At 35.4% G+C, this 21,153-nt stretch overlaps 1 protein-coding gene across 2 annotated transcripts in view; it reads right to left on the reverse strand.

The window, feature by feature from the left end:
* Positions 1-21,153, reverse strand: part of DDX4 (DEAD-box helicase 4) — a gene marked incomplete at its 5' end in the record, with an annotated part of 66,894 nt that overhangs the window by 16,012 nt on the left and 29,729 nt on the right. Inside the window, 11 exons of one of the 2 annotated variants that reach the window (XM_082837285.1) lie at positions 631-760; positions 3,915-4,069; positions 5,205-5,357; positions 5,995-6,137; positions 6,363-6,410; positions 6,515-6,562; positions 8,205-8,252; positions 9,312-9,388; positions 10,353-10,458; positions 15,408-15,467; positions 19,663-19,713. In XM_082837285.1, the coding sequence (XP_082693411.1) occupies positions 631-760; positions 3,915-4,069; positions 5,205-5,357; positions 5,995-6,137; positions 6,363-6,410; positions 6,515-6,562; positions 8,205-8,252; positions 9,312-9,388; positions 10,353-10,458; positions 15,408-15,467; positions 19,663-19,713 (1,019 nt within the window). The remainder of the gene's footprint in view (positions 1-630; positions 761-3,914; positions 4,070-5,204; positions 5,358-5,994; positions 6,138-6,362; positions 6,411-6,514; positions 6,563-8,204; positions 8,253-9,311; positions 9,389-10,352; positions 10,459-15,407; positions 15,468-19,662; positions 19,714-21,153) is intronic. The other variant, XM_082837286.1, reaches the window with a different exon arrangement.

Consider the following 21,153-nt stretch of genomic DNA (forward strand, 5'->3'; position numbering starts at 1 on the left):
CAGCATGTTTTGAACAATCCCTTTAGAGAAGGGCCTTAAAAAAGCAAATCAGAGTCATGAAAGTGAACTGAAAATATTGATACAGAGATGTAATACTGTGGTATGTGAATACCAAAAAGAAATACATAGCCCTAAAATCTCTTTCTGAAGACAGAAAATTAATAGTCCTGGATAATAATCACTCCCACACCTAAAACAGAAGACAAAATTACTGATGCCACAAAGGCTTTCTTTCAGGAAAAAAAATTTATTTCATCAAGACATATATGAAACTAGATAAAACCACTTATTACATTTCTCTCCCGGTGTAGTGGGGTATAGGATATAGATTCTGGAATCAGATCCAGATTCTAACCCTAGCTCTATCACTTACTAGAGCTAACTGAGAGGTTTAAAATAAATTACATAACCTCACTAAGCTTGTTTTCCCAAGTATAAAATGGAAAATACTATTTACCTCCTATTTTCATTATTTTAAGATTTATATGAGAATGCATTCAAAGCATCTGATGGGGGCCTAATATATAAATGGTGCTGTAATAAATATATGTATCTTTATACCAATCTCTCTCTTCCCCAAACAAAAAAAATTACTAATCAATACAACTTTGTTATCCCTCTAGAGCCTACCTTTTCTTTACGTATGATATCCATCAGTCTCCCAGGAGTAGCACATAATATATTACAGCCTTGTACTATTTGTCGAATGGAATGCCCCAACTGGGTTCCCCCATATATAGCAACAGCTCTTACACAAGTCCTATTAACAATAAAAGTAAATGTCACTTTCTAGTTACTTGAAAATTAGCCATTTGTTTCTAACAAGATGTAAAATGAAATCCATAAAGGAAAAGCTAATACATTCAACATAATTTTAAAAAAATTAAATTCTTCCCAGAAAGAAGCTGAAAAGCTGTGAGAAAAAAATATTTGCAACCTGTCTGATAAAGGGCTCTTCAAAAACAATGATAAACATGACCAACATTCACGCAATAAGTCAAAAACATGAACAAATGGTTCACAGAAAATACAAAGGTTTTTAAACACTTTAAGTTCAACATTACTTATAAAAGCAAAATAAATGAAGACTAACAACATTTTCCCTCAAGTGTGATAATACCATGTTATCCAGGGCATAGGGAAACTGGCATTCAGGAGGATAAACTGATACAACACCTTTCACAATTTTAATCTCTATTAAAATTTTAAAACATATCTTTTTCCCAATAAATTCACATCTAGGAATTTTCCCTTCAGATGTGTCCCCACACATGGGTAAAGATGACTGTAAAATAATATTCACTACTAACATTATTTTTAGTATCAAAAGATTGAAACCTATCTAATTGTCTAACAATAAAACACTTAAAATTATAGCCCACCCATACAAAGAAATACTGTGCATTCATAAAAAGGAGTACAGTTCTAGAGTAAACAATAGCTCCAACATACACAACTTTTAAAAAACAGGGTGACAACAAGCTTAGTATGCCACCATTTGTTGAGAGAATTAAAGTGCATACATGTGCACCAGCTATTTCACATAAACTGTTAATAGTGTGTAAACTCTGAAGAGAATTAAAGATAAACATTGATACTTTTCAGTTTTTTGCCACAAAAATGTTCCAACAAATATCCATGTACTAATATTCATTTTGTGCATAATTATCTGAATTTATCATACATATGCTTTCGTTTTTTAAAAAAGAAAACTGTTATCTTTTACGTGATTTAAAAGCCTGAAGTTGGGACGTCCCTGGTAGCGCAGTGGTTAAGAACCTGCCTACCAATGCAGAGGACATGGGTTTGAGCCCTGGTCCAGGAAGATCCCACAGGCCACAGAGCAACTAAGCCCATGCGGCACAACTACTGAGCCTGCGCTCCAGAGCCCACGCACCACAACTACTGGAGCCTGCACACCTGGAGCCCGTGCTCTGCAAAAAGAGAAGCCACCACAATAAGAAGCCCACACACCACAACAAAGAGTAGCCCCCACTTGCCACAACTACAGAAAGCCCGCGCACAGCAACGAAGACCCAACACAGCCAAAAATAAAATAAATAAGTAAAAATTTTTAAAAATTTACTGGAAAAGCTTTAAAAAAAAAGTAAAATTAAAAGACTGAAGAGCAACATACTACATGGGGATCAGCAAGAAATAAACACTGATATAAGCAATGTACACCTACTTTTTCCAAAAGATCTGTCAAACTTGACATTAAAGGGATTTTAATAATTTTAATTTTTTCTACTCTCATTTTAAATAAACTGATTTATACAAAATAAAAGGTTAAGCTTCTATACAGAGAAAACTCTAAAAAATTGTAAAGAAAAACACTAATATCCCAATAGATAAACTGGTAGATAATACATAATTCACAAAAGAAAATGTATAAAGCGTTCAACCTCTCAATAACCAAATAAATGAAAAAAAAATGAAGATACCTGTGGTGGTTTTAAAATATGTACATAAATTCTTCAATACTCCTTCCTTTAAATATAGATCCTAACTCCACTCCCCTATAGGTATGTACAAGGCTGGCTTCATAGGTGTACAACCTGTACAGTCATACAGGGTCCCAAGCTTAGAAGAGCCCTGTGCTTGGTTTAATGCTCTATATTTGCTGCTTAAAATTCATAATTTTTTAACAAAGGACCCTGCATTTTCATTTTGCACTAGTTCTAGCAAAATATATAGCCAGTCCTGAGTATGGGCTAGACTTACTGACTTGCTTAGTAACTAACAGAATATGGCCAAAGTGACTGCAACTGTTTTATAAAAGTCATAGCAACCTCCTCCTTGCTCTTTCTCATTGACCACTCAATCTAAGGGAAGCCAGCTGTCATTTCCTAAGGACAATCAAGCATCCTTACACAGAGATCCAGTCAAACCTTCAGATGACTGCAATCCTAGCTGACATCTTGTCTGCAACCTCATAAGTGATCCCAAGTCAGAAACACCCAGCTAAACTGTTCCGCAATTTCTAACCCTCAGAAACTGTAAGATAATATTTATTGTTTTTTTGTTTTGTTTTGTTTGTTTGTTTTTACAGTACGCGGGCCTCTCACTGTTGTGGCCTCTCCCGATGCGGAGCACAGGCTCTGGACGCGCAGGCTCAGCGGCCATGGCTCACGGGCCCAGCCGCTCTGCGGCATGTGGGATCTTCCCAGACCGGGGCACGAACCCGTGTCCCCTGCATTGGCGGACTCTCAACCACTGTGCCACCAGGGAAGCCCGATAATATTTATTGTTTTGAGCAACTAGGTTTTAAGGTAAGCAGCAACAAATAACTAATACCAAATACTGGCAAAGTGTGTAGTGAAATTGGCATTCTCATATACTGCTGGTAGAAGGCAAGCTTTAAAATAAGTCCATATTCTTTAACATCAAATTTATAAAAATCTCTAAGAAAATACTTAAAACATAAAAGTAGAAAAAATTTATATAGCAAGCTGTTCATTACAGCAAGAATTATTTTTATTTATAGTAGCTCCAAATTAGAAACAACCTAAATCCCCCAAAATAGAGAAATAAAATACATACACATGGGCAATCTTAAAGTCATTAAAAATTAGGTCTGGTTGTTAAATAAGCAGTTATCCATTTTATTAAGTTACGTGTAAAGAACAGAAAATTATTAGGAACACCCTAAGTTCATTTTTTAAACATACATTTAAAAACTACCAGAAGACACACCAATATGTTCACTATTGTCTTATCTATTTCTATTATCATCTAATTTTTAATAAGAATGTTTCTTTTTAAAATAAAGAGATTCCATAAACAAGATTATGAAAAAGGAAACTTCAGTCAATTACATGAGTGCATTCTTATTCATGCACTGTGTTCTTCCCAAAATAAGAAAATGCTCTAAAGAAAAACTTGTTTGTGAGTGGCATTCTAGATGTACTTACCCAAAAGAAAATTTTCTGGCTTCCAAATAGATCTGACTGATCAATTCTCGGGTTGGTGCAACAATAATACACTCTGGTTCCTGAAGCTCTTTAAAACGACTGGCAGTTACTCCATCACGCATCATATGAGCCAAAATTGGCAAGAGAAAAGCTGCCTAGAAGTTAAATTCCATAAATTACGAATGTATAGTGCATCATCCTTCTCCCTATGGCAACCTATTCCTCATGTCTTCATATCCTTTAGCTTCTTCTTTCATCTTTTTGGTAAATTTAAGATGAGAAAGGAAAACTATTTTTATTTCCACGAGTTTTTAACATTTAGGTCTTCATGCTCATATTATACAATATAAAATGTCTGATAGTTAATCTACCCTATGAAAATATCTTTTGTTCTTTTTTTAAAAAGCACAGCCATAGATTCTAAATAAACTTATTTTTAGAGGTTAATGCAGCATGCAGCATTCATTCTAAATGACTCCTTTTTGGGGTAGAAATAAAATTATCAGAATGCATGACAAAAGTGGTCCACAAGCAGAGCAAAACTTGGGAAATCATTCATTTGGATTACTAAACATATCACCCTTATTAAAGTTACATGTGGCAAGAAACTTTGTGCTATAGTTTTCTCATTAAACAAATAAGACACTAAAATCTACCTCCAAAACCACATTTAAGTCACACAACAGCTGCTGTATTATACAACTCACTTATTTTCCCTTCAACTCTACTATGGAGGCTTTTTAAGACTAATACAGTATGAACCAAGAGTCTATCATCCTGGAAATGACAGTCTTTAATACTCATCTCATGGAACCCTATTTAATAGACAAACCCCACAGTTTAGTCCTAAGACCAACCTGGTCCCATCAGAGTTCTTTTAGAATTAGCATAACCAGAGGTCACTTCATACTAAGGAACAGGTATAATACCTACAGCTATTTCTCATTCTCTTGACTCCAAAACTGTATCAGCTGTATTACATAAATTATTTTTTACCTTTCTCTGTGGTTTATAAACTTTGGTGCTTTGACCCTCAATCATTTTGTTTTAGATACTATGTTGCACAGAAAAAGCTGACCACACTTAGAGATTAAAAATCTATGAAGTACTCTGGAAATAGTTCAAAATTCTTTCTTCAGAAGCATACAAACCTCAATAAAACCAGAAATCAGAAGCAAACACACATGAATATTTATGACAGTTCACTGAAATCTTCTACTTGGGAAGAACCAAAGTTCAAAAAGTAGCAGTTTGAATATGGGGCAGAATACATGCAGGAAAGTGACTTACAGTCTTTCCAGACCCTGTCTGAGCACAAGCCATCAAATCTCTTCCTCCTAGTATAATAGGAATACTGTATTTTTGCACAGGAGTAAGCTTAGTATAACCAGCTTTAGCAATGTTGCTATTCAGTGTCTGACAAAGATTAGCTTCTTCAAAAGTCTAAAAAAAAGCAGGTGGCAGTGATTAAATTCCATATATCATATACAGGTCATTCCATAAACATATTCTATTTGAATTAGTTTCAAGTTGTTAATTCCACTTTATATACTATGTTAACTTTACAAATATGCCCCCACTCAAAAGTAGTATCCAGAACCTGTATGTTATTACTTGATAGAATTAAGGAATATTCCGTATAGACACTGGTTCTAGAAACTCTTTTCTGTCCCCTTAAAACCTGTGAGATACAAATAACTCTAATCAGTAAAAATGGTTCATTACCAATAAGGGACTCTGGGCTCCCCCACTCCTTAGAAAACCACTCCCCTAAGACACACTTTCTCACACACTTAGGAAGCAGAAATCTTGATCTCTAGGAAAAGTATCCTTTTTGGTGAATTTAAATAAAGTTCTCATCCTGGTTTCGGGAGGTGGGGAGGAAATATAGTACCCTCCCTTTCAACATAGCAATTAATTCTAATGTAGATGGTAGTCATGGTTCTAAATTTCCAACCTAAGACATTAGAGAATAAGATGAAATTTTTGTATTCTTTAATACCAACTTAAAGAAATGTACTAAATTTTTAAAAACCGAAGTTTGCTACACAGTCATTATAGAAACAATTATTACACTGACCAGAATTGCTGGTGGTACATCATGTCCAGATACTTCTACAAGAATAGCATCATATTTGTCAAAGTTTATGCCTGTCTGATAATGTGCAAAGATGGAGTTCTCATCCTCAGGTGGAGGAGGTGGTATGTAGGTCACTTTTGGTCCTTAGAATTTAAAAAGAAAATTTACATTACAAGGACTAGAATAAAAATAAGAGGGAAAACATACAAAAACTGACAAACTCAAATTTTAAATACTGTAGTAATTCCCAATGTTTACCATTAAAGTTTTCACTTCAAATTTTAAAAAGTTACCTCTGTTTTTAAATATTCTGTATTTGTATTAAAATGCAATATACACTCATGTGGATTACACAAAAATTAATATACCTTGAGTGTCACCACTTTCTCCTCCTTTAGCTTCTGACTTCCAAGAATCTTAAAAGGAATCAAATCGAAAAAAAGATAAATGTTCTTAAAAATCGAAGAGTAAAAGAATGCTCACTATAAAAATCAAATACCTTATCTAAAGTAAAACTTACTCTTTCCAGAGCCTGTAATTACTTCTTCATTTAAACCTTTGTAACCACCTATTAAAGAAATCCACAAGATACAGTCAAGATACAAGATTATGCACATCTTTCTTTTCATTGCTTATCTTCAAAGAGAAAAAGTTCTGAAAATGCATAAAGTCCCTTCGTACAAATAATACTTGACACAATTAAGATAAATAGAACCCTGAACATTTTGTTTCCTTAGCATTCAACATGCTGATTTTATGATTACACTGTTATAACATATTAGTATTCTTTCATTTAAACTGTTATGTCTCTTTCCTAATCTCTATATTCCTCAGCAAAAGAATGTATTTTCTAAAAGGAACTAAAAATCCATCTTTGTTGGGATGTCCCCACTACAACCCATAGGTTCTATGATTTGCTAGGACTCAGAATATAGTCATAAGCATGGCTGTGACTTATTACATAGAAAGGATAGGGAGCAAAATCAGCAAAGGAAAAAGGTGTACAGGGAAAAGTCCAGAGAAAACCAGGCAACCAAGCTTTCAAGAGTCTCTTCCACTGGTATCACACAGAACAAGTTGTGACAACATGTTGGAAATGCTGTCTACCAGAGAAGCCCATTAGAGGTTCAATATCCAGGGTTCTTATGAGGTGCTGATAATGCAGGAACCTTCTGCCTGGCATGTACCAAACTTCCAGACTCCCAGAAGAAAAGCAGGTATTCAGCATAAACCACACAGTTGTACAAACTGTTTAGGCACTGTGAGCCACTCACACCAGTTAAGAGTGGTGAGAACCCTAAATCCAAGTTCTCAGAAGCCAGGTCTTTCAAAGAACAGCAGTCAGGTCTGCCGTGTTGACTCCTTTCTATACACTATCTTTCTGATCTTTAGACAAGGAGTCATCTATTGTGCCACTTTCAGGTACTATCACAAAAAAAGAACAAGGACTGCATTAGATTTGAAAGGCTAACTAGATATAGCATCTTTACATGTGAGCTAATTTTCTTGTCCTGTATGTCCATAGGTCTTGAAATCCTTTTTCAAACAACATCTGAGCATTTGTAGAAGATACGGTTTAGCCATTAATAATCTTTTTCTATAGTGAAGAATCCAAGAATCCAAAGGAAGGAAGTGGGGACTAGTAATGATCACTAAGAATTTTTCAGAGACATCAAACAAGCTTTATGGTTTTACTAGTCTGGAAAACATTTCAACTTTTATATGACATTTAAATATTTTTAACTCTGAAAAATTTTTTCATAGTATAAAATCATCTATACTGAACTTTCTGTATCCCCTATGCCAAGCCAAATAACTATCTCATAAGAAAAAACATTATTTTAGTAAGAATTTATACATATAGATTACATCTCAATCTTTAACATCTGCATGGTATCTCCCATTTTATGGTTATATCATTTATTAAACAGACTGATGAGTTTTTAGGTGGTTTTCAGTTTTTACTTATTATAAATGAAGCTGCAGTGAACACACTTTTACATGTACTGAGCAAATACACCTACAGTATGTAATTCCTATAACAGAATTGTTGGATTAAAGAGTAGTAGTAAACAACTCCCCAAAACTGGCTGTGCAAATGCATACTCCACAAAGTGTATAAAAGCAGCAACAGTTACCTTTAACTTCAAAAATTAAGCTTCGATTACAGTAATTTTAACCACTTACAGGTAAACCAGATAAGAACTCACCTCGTCCACTTCCACTACCACTTCTGCTTTGATAAATGTCACCCTTACCTGTAAGGCATTGTTTTACAGAAGATTTAGAGAAATCACAGCTCCTCCTCAAGCACATAAACCATATAGCTATTTCTTTTCAAATACTGAGTAATTACTCAGGATTCTAGTCCCTTAATCCACTCATCTCTTAATTCTATACTTAAACCTTTTTCTCATTTGAACATTTTGTTTAAAGACTTCATTTTTTTTAGGGCAGTTTTAGGTTCACAGAAAAATTAAGCAGAAAGTACAGAGATGTCCCATATACCTCCTATCCCCACACCTGCATGGCCTCCCCCCATTATCAACATCCTCCACCAAAGAGGTAATTAGTTACAATTGATGAACCTACACTGACACATCATAATCACCCAAAGTCCATCATTTACATTACAGTTCACTCCTGGTATTATACATTCTTTATGTTTGGACAAATGTATAATGGCATGTCTCCACCATTACAGTATCATACAAAGTAACTTCACTGCCCTAAAAATCCTCAGTGCTCTGCCTATTCATCCCTTCCCCCAACCCCTAGCAACCACCTATTTTTTTCACCCTTCTTCTTATAGTTTTGCCTTTTCCTGAATTTCATATAGCTGGAATCATACAGTATGTAGCCTTTTCAGATTGGCTTCTTTCACTCAGGAATACATATTTAAGGTTCCTCTATGTCTTTTCGTACCTTAATAGCTCATTTCTTTTTAGTACCACGGTTTATCTATCCACATTTCAACATTTTTCGTCAATAATTATGTTCCTTTTTTTCACTTTCTCCTCAAATCCCCTAACTCAGAATCCTTTCTCTGAAATCAAAGCAAACTTCATTTTCCCTCCTCCAATTAAGTATAATTTATAACTCAAATTAACTGGTAGATAAGAAAGAAGAAATAATTCACAGAGCACAAACTTTGTAAGGGAGGCAAAACTGTCCATGTATTTTTGCCTACAAATCTAAAAAGCAGAGAAAATCATGAGCCAATCTAGTACACTTAAACATATATATTAGGTTTATTAATCCTAGAGATAAAAGCAAATATGAATGATTAATATTCAGTAATAAATTCTATTTCTCACCTACACCAGTTAATGCTGATCTTCTAGAGCCAAAAATGCCACCAGTGCACTGGGTCCCCTCATCTTGTTCATATTTGCTATCTAGATTTACAGATAATAAATTTAGATTATGTTACTTTTAAGAAGCTTTTAAATCATGCAGCAAAGAAAAAAAATCAACTTATGGTGCCATAAGTTAAAAAGATGCAGAATAAAATAATCTAAATTTAACAGGAATTACAGTATTTTTCTAGGAAGCACACAAAAGAATTTCTCCACAAATTATTTCCTTCAATTACAAATTACTTCCTTAAAATTTTTATTTTATTAAAATTATTTTATAAAAGTAGTTAGGGTCACTACTACACCAAAATATGATATAAGCAAAAGTTAAATTACCTCTGAAAAACAGCATGGTTACTGCCCCCAGAAATTTCACATTACATAATCTCACTGCTTATTCTCCGGAAAAGCACCCCTTGCACCCACAGTTCCCAAATCAAACTTTATCAGTCCTGAACAGCAACCCTCCAGATCCCTTCACTTTTTTTAAAGTGACAATTCACTAATCCACTATACATCTATTAAATCATTATTACAATTTATGTTTTTAGCTTCCACTATTCTGTCCTCCTCTGTTAAGTGACAAATGCATTCCAACAGTGACTTCAGAAAACAATACCTTAGCACCAAGGAATGATGACTGGTAGAATTTAGGTAGAAAGCCACATTGGTATAAAAGAGGTATAATGGGACACAGAGCCATAGAGAAGGCCACCTATTTGTAAGGTCAGCCATCTTTATCAAAGCTCTAAAATGCTTCACAGTATGTAATATTAAAGAAATGAGTCACACACACTGCTAAAAAGATTCATATATTCCCACTTAACTGTAAGGAATTACATGTGTCTAAAAAATAATATTTTATACAATATAAGTGATTATGTACCAACCACTATGCTTAACCATTCTCATATAATCATCATAACAACCTTATATGATAAGTATTATTTTTTATCATTTCTTTCGTAATAAATGAACACACTATTTGCAATCCACCACTAACTTGGACTTCCTAGAACAAACCCTCCACAGCAACCTCGGAAACTACCTCTTCCACCTCTTCTGGATGACCCTGAAGCTTCTGAATCATTTCCATCTTGACAGCCTATAATATTAAAACATACACACAAAAACAACACAAAACAACAAGAAAGAAATACTGGGGACATGGTGGCCAAGTTAATTCAAGTCTTGCATAATTCAATGACTTTAATATTTTAAGCCATTAACAGATAGTTACTAAAAAGAAACGCTGTATGTGACCTATAAATGTTCAACTTCATTAGTATAAATAGATATACTACAGTATTTTAAAAACCTGCTACTTGCTTTGGGAATAAAAACTAAAAATGACTAAAAGGAAAAAATGACAGTTGTAAAACACTCAAAGTTGCCACAACTGCACCATTAACAGGGTATTTCCACAATCCATGGGAAGAAAAAGTACTTACCATAAGTTTAGTGAGGTTACTGAACCTTCAATATACAAAAGTTAATTGTATTTCTATACACCAGCAAACAAAATGAAAATTATTCAATGGTATGTATCACTGATATCAATGAAAATGGCAAAGTAAGGGACTCCAAATGCTGCTACTCCAAAGAAGAAAAAAAACTGAAAAAACTGTCAGAATTAACATTTTCCAAACTGAAAATTCAACAAGGACTTGCATCAACCCACGGAACATTTCTTTTTTTTAAAAAAAGGCTGATTCTTGGTAAGAGCAGTGATTTTGACCACAAGGCTATGAGACTAGATATCAATTACAGGAAAAGATCTGTAAAAAATACAAACACATGAAGGCTAAACAATACACTACTTAATAACGAAGTGATCACAGAAGAAATCAAAAAATACCTAGAAACAAATGACAATGGAGACACGACGACCCAAAACCTATGGGAGGCAGCAAAAGCAGTTCTAAGAGGGAAGTTTATAGCAATACAATCCTACCTTAAGAAACAGGAAGCATCTCGAATAAACAACCTAACCTTGCACCTAAAGCAATTAGAGAAAGGAGAACAAAAAAAACCCAAAGTTAGCAAAAGGAAAGAAATCATAAAGATTAGATCAGAAATAAATGAAAAAGAAATGAAGGAAACGAGAGCAAAGATCAATAAAACTAAAAGCTGGTTCTTTGAGAAGATAAACAAAATTGATAAAACATTATCCAGACTCATCAAGAAAAAAAGGGTGAAGACTCAAATCAATAGAATTACAAATGAAAAAGAAGAAGTAACAACCGACACTGCAGAAATACAAAGGATCATGAGAGATTACTACAAGCAACTGTATGCCAATAAAATGGACAACCTGGAAGAAATGGACAAATTCTTGGAAATGCACAATCTACCGAGACTGAACCAGGAAGTAATAGAAAATATGAACAGACCAAGCACAAGCACTGAAATTAAAACTGTGATTAAAAATCTTCCAGCAGGGCTCCCCTGGTGTCGAAGTGGGTGAGAGTACACCTGCCGATGCAGGGGACACGGGTTCGTGCCCTGGTCCGGGAAGATCCCACATGCTGCAGAGCGGCTGGTACCGTGAGCCATGGCCGCTGGGCCTGCGTGTCTGGAACCTGTGCTCCGCAACAGGAGAGGCCACAACAGTGAGAGGCCCGCGTACCGCAAAAAAAGAAAAAAAAAAATCTTCCAGCAAACAAAAGCCCAAGACCAGATGGCTTCACAGGTGAATTCTATCAAACATTTAGAGAAGACCTAACACCTATCCTTCTTAAACTTTCCAAAATATAGCAGAGGGAGGAATACTCCCAAACTCATTCTACAAGGCCACCATCACCCTGATACCAAAACCAGACAAAGATGTCACAAAGAAAGAAAACTACAGGCCAATATCACTGATGAACATAGATGCAAAAATTCTCATCAAAATACTAGCAAAAAGAATCCAACAGCACATTAAAAGGATCATACACCATGATCAAGTGGGAGTTATTCCAGGAATGCAAGGATTCTTCAATATACTCAAATCAATCAAAGTGATACACCATATTAACAAACTGAAGGAGAAAAACCATAGGATCATCTCAATGGATGCAGAGAAAGCTTTCGACAAAATTCAACACCCATTTGTGATAAAAACCCTCCAGAAAGTAGGCATAGAGGGAACTTTCCTCAACATGATAAAGGCCATATATGAGAAACCCACAGCCAACATCATTCTCAGTGGTGAAAAACTGAAACCATTTCCACTAAGATCAGGAACAAGAAAAGGTTGCCCACTTTCACCACTATTACTCAACATCGTTTTGGAAGTTTTAGCCACAGCCATCAGAGAAGAAAAAGAAATAAAAGGAATCCAAATCAGAAAAGAAGAAGTAAAGCTGTCACTGTTTGCAGATGACATGATACTACACGTAGAGAATCCTAAAGATGCTACCAGACAACTACTAGAGCTAATCAATGAATTTGGTAAAGTAGCAGGATACAAAATTAATGCACAGAAATCTCTGGCATTCCTATACACTAATGATGAAAAATCTAAAAATGAAGTTAAGAAAACACTCCCATTTACCATTGCAACAAAAAGAATAAAATACCTAGGAATAAACCTACCTAAGGAGACAAAAGACCTGTATGCAGAAAATTATAAGACATGGATGAAAGAAATTGAAGATGATACAAATAGATGGAGAGATATACCATGTTCTTGGATGGGAAGAATCAACATTGTGAAAATGACTCTACTACCCAAAGAAATCTACAGATTCAATGCAATCCCTATCAACCTACCACTGGCATTTTTCACAGAACTAGAACAAAAAATTTCACAATTTGTTTGGAAACACAAAAGACCCCGAAGAGCCAAAGCAATCTTGAGAACGAAAAATAGAGCTGGAGGAATCAGGCTCCCTGACTTCAGACTATACTACAAAGCTACAGTAATCAAGACAGTACGATACTGGCACAAAAACAGAAATACAGATCAATGGAACAGGATAGAAAGCCCAGAGATAAACCCACGTACATATGGTCACCTTATCTTTGATAAAGGAGGCAAGAATACACAGTGGAGAAGACAGCCTCTTCAGTAAGTGGTGCTGGGAAAACTGGACAGCTACATGTAAAAGAATGAAATTAGAACACTTTAACACCATATACAAAAATAAACTCAAAATGGATTAAAGACCTAAATTAAGGCCAGGCACTATCAAACTGTTAGAGGAAAACATAGGCAGAACACTCTATGACATAAATCACAGCAAGATCCTTTTTGACCCACCTCCTACAGTGGAAATAAAAACAAAAATAAACAAATGGGACCTAATGAAACTTGAAAGCTTTTGCACAGCAAAGGAAACCATAAACAAGACCAAAAGACAACCCTCAGAATGGGAGAAAATATTTGCAAATGAAGCAACTGACAAAGGATTAATCTTCAAGATTTACAAGCAGCTCATGCAGCTCAATAACAAGAAAACAAACCCAATCCAAAAATGGGCAGAAGACCTAAATAGACATTTCTCCAAAGAAGATATACAGATTGCTAACAAACACATGAAAGAATGCTCAACATCACTAATCATTAGAGAAATGCAAATCAAAACTACAATGAGATATCATCTCACACCGGTCAGAATGGCCATCATCAAAAAATCTACAAACAATGAATGCTGGAGAGGGTGTGGAGAAAAGGGAACCCTCTTGCACTGTTGGTGGGAATGTAAATTGATACAGCCACTATGGAGAACAGTATGGAGGCTCCTTAAAAAACTAAAAATAGAACTACCATACGACCCGGCAATCCCACTACTGGGCATATACCCTGAGAAAACGGTAATTCAAAAAGAGTCATGTACCAAAATGTTCACTGCAGCTCTATTTACAACAGCCAGGACATGGAAGCAGCCTAAGTGTCCATCATTGGATGAATGGATAAAGAAGATGTGGCACAGGGCTTCCCTGATGGCACAGTGGTTGAGAGTCCGCCTGCCGATACAGGGGACACGGGTTCGTGACCCGGTCCGGGAAGATCCCACATGCCGCGAGCAGCTGGGCCCATGAGCCATGGCCGCTGAGCCTGCGGGTCCGGAGCCTGTGCTCCGCAACGGGAGAGGCCACAACAGTGAGAGGCCTGCGTACCGCAAAAAAAAAAAAGAAAAAATAAACAAAAAAATAAGATGTGGCACACATATACAATGGAATATTACTCAGCCATAAAAAGAAACAAAATTGAGATATTTGTAGTGACGTGGATGGACCTAGAGTCTGTCATACAGAGTGAAGTAAGTCAGAAAGAGAAAAACAAATACCGTATGCTAACACATATATACGGAATCTAAGAAAAAATAAAAAGGTCATGAAGAAACTAGGGGTAAGATGGGAAGAAAGACACAGACCTACTAGAGAATGGACTTGAGGATATGGGAAGGGGGAAGGGGAAGCTGTGACAAAGTGAGAGAGTGGCATGGACATATATACACTACCAAACATAAGGTAGATAGCTAGTGGGAAGCAGCCGCATAGCACAGGGAGATCAGCTCGGTGCTTTGTGACCACCTAGAGGGGTGCAATAGGGAGGGGGGAGGGAGGGAGATCTAAGAGGGAAGAGATACGGGAACATATGTATAACTGATTCACTTTGTATAAAACAGAAACTAACACACCACTGTAAAGCAATTATACTCCAATAAAGATGTTAAAAAAAAAAAAGGCTGATTCTTGGTAAGAACAGTGATTTTGTGGCATATTTTAACTTACCACAGTCCCATTCCCTGGCAATTCCACCTCTAGACATATACCCCAAAAATGCAAAAACAGCGACTCAAACAGGTAACTGTATATTAATGTTCACATAAGCATTACTCAAAACAGCCAAAAGTAGTAAGAAACCCAAGTGTACATCAACAGATGAATGGATTTTAAAAAGTACAGGAGAGGCCACAACAGTGAGATGCCCGCGTACCGCAAAAAAAAAAAAAAAAAAGTACACATACAATGGAATAGTAGTATTCAGCCATAAAAAAGAATGTAGTTTTCAGTTTCGTATCTCTGTCTTAAGTACAAATTGTTCCAAAACATGGTCCTTACCGCCTCTCTTGGAAAACCCTCTGTTCCGTGTTTGATTATCTTCACGGTCATTATTAGACTCTTGAATAAAAATTTAACATGTGAATAGCATCTAAATAATTACTTTAGTATTTACATTAATGTAGCATCTAAAGAATAGCACTGTCACAAGAGAAATTAGTAAGAAAAAATAAAAATCTTTATAAGTTAAAATATGAACATTTTAATTTTTAAAATAATTGTAACCACAGAAATACAAAGACATTATTCAGTCAATTCCCTATAGAAATCACCTAATATATCTAAATATTAAATGTTAAGCGTATAATTTGTCAAATTCTGAGCACAGCCAAAAAATAAGAATTTCATAAATATCAGTTTAAGTAGAAACAGTTTCAGAAATATCTAACCATTAAGTAGTGGGGATCTCAGAAATGCATGACTGTTCTTGTATAACGTCATCATTATTTCTGTAACTTGCCTTTCTTAATAAATCTGAGATGTCAGTGTTTTTTTAATATATGCAAACTTTCCCCCATTCATCTTAATGGAGAAATTGGGGGATATCCTGGTTTTCTGTTTTTAGTGACATTATCAAGTAACATTACCAGGGTTTCTAAATAGTGGTATGAGGATCACTACACTGAAGGCTGCCTAAAAATTATTAGTAAGTTGGAAAGAGCCCACCCCCAGAGATGTTTATTTTGAACGTGTAGAGTGACAGCAAGGAATGGATGATTTTTCTAAATTAAAAAATTGTAACTTTTAGTAATAACTTTAAGCTTTCTAGAAGATTCCAATAAAGCCATGTTTGGGAAATATCAAGATGGTTTCAAGGGATCTTTGTACATATCACTAACGTTTAGCACCTGAGAACTTTAGGTCCCAGTGATGACACAAATGGCTGAACAGATTAGAAGCTATCAGATAAGTTTCTATGCAAAAGTACTAATCTACTCAATTAATATTGTTTTGTAATAAACAATGGCCCAGAGCTCTTGTTGCAGGCTCCTATTTGAGCTGACATCAACAACTGACAAATATTCCTGAAGAGCCATCTAACATCAAGACAACTTTCTTAGAAGCAAGATACAATATGACAAGCGTGCTGAACAGTAAAGAAAGAATTTTGGAAAGATACTTGGAATAATAATTCTGGAATAATGGTGATGTTAGCTAATATTTATTGCCTTACAGAAAAAAAAACCTATGAATTAATCTGGGGCCTGACATGGAGAAAAAGGTCTCATATAATCTTTGGCCAACTGTTCTAAAACAAGCCCAAAGCTATTTTTACCACACTGGGAATTAAAATAGGCTGATGACATTAGCAGTTGGGTGAAGGGTACAATTACATTAGAAGAAGAAGGGTGGAGGAAACCCTCTGTACTATTTTCGAAACTTCTTTTGAGTCAAATGATTTCAAAATTAAAAATTAAAAAAATAATTTCTGTAGCTTAAAAAATAAAGCCAAGCGCAAACAAAAATGAGACGATGATCCCAAGATCAGTTATAATCTATTAATTATATAAAAATAATAGTAATAACAACAAATAGAACTTAGTATCTGTCTGGCACTGCTCTAAATGAAGTCTGTTTTAACTTTTTAAGTCCTCACAAAAACCTTACGAGGTGGGTATTATCCTCAAATTATAAACAGAGAAAAAGAAATACAGAATTTTTTAAGATAATACAACTGACAGGAGGAGCATCTGGGTCTCAAATCCAAGGTGTCTGAGCTCCTTATCGCCATACTATACCAGCTATGGGACATGAGATTGCAGAGAAAATAACCACAAAACACTCTATACATCTGTGTGCAGAGAAAAAGCTTCTATAATGATAGCAAAACCTGCTCCTGGGCTTGCCAACAACTGTGAGAGTGAAAGAAATTTTTAGGAATATACACAGTTTTTTAGTTTAGGGGAACTAAAACTGAGAATAGAAGTAAATAAGGAAAGGAAGGGTGGGGGGGAGGGATACACAAGAGGGAAGAGATATGGGAACATATGTATAACTGATTCACTTTGTTATAAAGCAGAAACTAACACACCATTGTAAAGCAATTATACTCCAATAAAAATGTTAAAAAAAAAAAAGTAAATAGATCAAAGGAAGAAAGTAGACCATTTTGGAGGAGAGAAGTTCTCTCAAGTGCTGTGAGAAATTGGAATTTGTGCTCAAAAGCACTCTGGCTCATCACTAAAGAGTCAACTGGGGAGGAAGGAATGTCTTTGGTGAGTAGAAATGATCTTGAATACTAATTAAAAGTTGGAAAACTAGGACAAGGAGAAATGGAAAAGGATAAAAATGGTGATGTTTTTCTTCTCTCAAATATTAGTTGTATGTTACATATGTTTTCATTAAAAGAGGATAGGAGAAAAAGCAGACAAAAGCAGGGAGAACGAGACTGAGAATAGTCTGGAGAAGCAGTCTTAACTGATACATTAAAACCCCACCATGTTCCAAAAGGGTTTTAAGGTGATCAGGTCTAGGTTTGGTTTTGATTTTGAGAATCACAGTTAAGATCCAGTTTCAAAAAAAAAAAAAAAAGATCAAGTTTCAAATATTTAATGAAGATAGATGACATTTACTGGTTACCATGAATGTGTCTGGGACTAAGCTTCGTGCTTTTACACACATTCTCATTTAGTGTGCCTAACAAGCTACAAAATGAATGGTCTCCATTCTACAGAAGAGGAAATTGTGGCTCCGAGAAATTAAGCAACTCGCTCTATGTTATTCAACTAGCAGATAGCAGAGCAGGGACATGAAACAAAGTTTGGAACTCCAAAGTGTATTATGTTATAACGATTCCATAGATCAGTGGTTACCAAACAAAAGAGGCATCAGAGTCACCAGGGATGCTTTTTAAATACAGGTTCCAGGGCCTCACCCAAATCTACTCAACCAGGCTCTCCTGGAAGAGTAATGTTAATTATTGTAGTCTACCTTATGGTAACATTACTTTATTCTCATCATTCTCTGTATTCCTCCAAACCAGAGTGTCAGTACGTTTGACAGAAATGTCTTTGATTTCAGCAGTGATCCACAGTCTCATGAATCTGAATAAAGACCTATATGTCTCAAACTATATTTATATATGAAACTGGAATTCTGATTCGTTTTTTTTTTTCAGAGTGGCTAAAACCATTTTATTTTCCCACCAGTGATGTGATATAATTTTTATACGTACTCACCAGCATTTGATGTTGTCACTATACTTTAATTTTAGTTATTCTCTGATATCTCATTATGGTCTTAATTTGCATTTCCCTAATGGCTAATGATGTTGAGCATCTTTTCATGTGCTTCTTTGCCATGTGTATATTCTCTTCCATGAAATGTCTGTTCCTGTCTTCTGCCTATTTTCTAGTTGGATTTTTTTAAGTTGTTTGGAGGGTTCTTTGTATATTATAGATACAAGTCATTTGTCTCATATGGGATTTTCACATATGTTTTCCCACTGTGTAATTTTAGTTTTCATCCACTTAAAAGGATCTTCTATGAAGCATTTTTAACTCATTTTGATGAGATTCAATTTATCAGTTTTTGCTTTTATTGATCATACTTGCAGTGTCAAGTCTAAGAATTATTCACCTAGTTCTAGATGCCAAAGATTTTCTCCTATTTTTTTTTCTAAAAATGTCCTGCTTTTACATTTAAGATTATGATCCACTTTGACTTAATTTTTATGTAAGGTGTGGAGGTTTAGGTTAAGGTTCATTTTTTGTTTGTTTTTGTTGAGGGATGTCCAACTGTTTCAGTACCATTTTTTGAAAAGTCTATTCTTCCTTGATAGCTTTTGCACTGCTGTCAAAAACAAGTAAAATGTATTTATGTCCGTCTATTTCTGGGTTCTCTATTCCATTCCTTTGATCTATGTATCTACCCTCCATCATTACTGCAAAATCTTGAAATTGGGTAGTTTAATTCCTCCCATTTTAATCTTCCTTCACAAATTGTTTTAGCTATTCTTTTTTTTTTTTTACATCTTTATTGAAATTCTGATTCTTGACTTGCTCTTTCTACTATCCTCTTTTTCTTAAGGAAGCACAGCATTCAAAAGTTGCACTTTATAGATTAATTAAGGCAGGTGACAATAGGCCAAATTAGGATGGCTGAACTCTTGGTTAAGGCTCTGGCTATAGCTGCTTTATAAAATGGGTTTAAATAAAATAGAACTGGAACAGACTAAGATAATTAATCTTAGTTTCTCTTTAGCATGTACTCTGGACTAAATTCTTAAAGTCACTACAAAAAACAATGAACTTACCTCTCCAGAAACCAGAGCTATCACCTTCTTCAAACTTGTTATTTGAAAAACCTAAAAAAAATATAAAATTAAACTTGCACATTTCTGAAAACAACAATTACCTATACCTTTGTAGAAGAAAGAAAGAAAGAGAGAAAGAAAGAGAAACATAGAAACAAAGAAACACTCTCTTTACAGGGACTTCTAGTCTTGATGCCCCTTTAAAACAGTATAAACCACATACAACTGTATATATAAATAGTGAATGAGAATTCATACACATTGTATGACAACTTCTTCCTGTGTCAGTTTATTAAAATACCAGCCAATCTTATATTACCTCAAATGTCACATATTCCTCTATACGTACATGGCTGTGTGTGTGTATATATATCACTATAACCACTATGTACTTTCTATTCAAAATATAAAAACTTTTTAAACTTTATAAATTAACTTGTAATCTCTTCATCTGCTGGAGGACAATACAACTAAATTATAATCCAATATTCAATAATTTTCCCCTTCTCAATAACAAGGAAATTCTGCCAACTTCTTTTTGTTTATAAAATTTTAAAGAAACAATCTTTCATCAAGCTCTGCTTTCAAATTTCTCATTTAATAAAAACTTGTATCTCCAGATTTATGCATCTCTGGAGCATATAGATATATCTCTAAAATTCATTTTAAAAGCATCCATCAAAACATTTCATAAAATTTTAAAAATTTGAGTCTTGATAAAACGATCTTTACTGCAGAGATACTCAGGGAATAATGTAAGTTAAAACTAATGTCAGGGCTTCCCTGGTGGCGCAGTGGTTGAGAGTCCTCCTGCCGATGCAGGGGACACGGGTTCGTGCCCCAGTCCGGGAACATCCCACATGCCACGGAGCGGCTGGGCCCGTGAGCCATGGCCGCTGAGCCTGCGCGTCTGGAGCCTGTGCTCCGCAGCGGGAGGGGCCACAACAGTGAGAGGCCCACATGTCACAAAAAAACCCAAAAAACTAATGTCAATATGCAATGCCTATCAATTAGTATCTAACCTAAATAATAAAATACATTAAATTATGGCTTTGGTACTACAGAGACCAATCAGTTACTGTTTGACAGATGTTAAATTTATATGCAGGGACTTCCCTGGTGGCACAGTAGTTAAGAATCCGTCTGCCAATGCAGGGAACACGGGTTCAAGCCCTGGTCAGAGAAGATCCCACATGCCGCGGAGCAACTAAGCCTGTGCGCCACAACTACTGAACCGGTGCTCTAGAGCCCGCGAGCCACAATTCCTGAGCCCGCGTGCCATGACTACTGAAGTCCGCACGCCTAGAGCCCATGCTCCGCAATAGAGTAATCCCCGCTCACTGCAACTAGAGAAAGCCTGCGCAGCAATGAAGACCCAACACAGCCAAAAGTAAATAAATAAAAAATAAATTTAAAAATACATATATATGCAAAATGTCTACGTATAAAGTCATTTAACATCTCAGGTTCAACAAACCTATGTACCCTCCA

Source organism: Leucopleurus acutus (genome assembly GCF_964270905.1).
Source record: "Leucopleurus acutus genome assembly, chromosome: 3".
Classification (NCBI taxonomy): domain Eukaryota; kingdom Metazoa; phylum Chordata; class Mammalia; order Artiodactyla; family Delphinidae; genus Leucopleurus; species Leucopleurus acutus.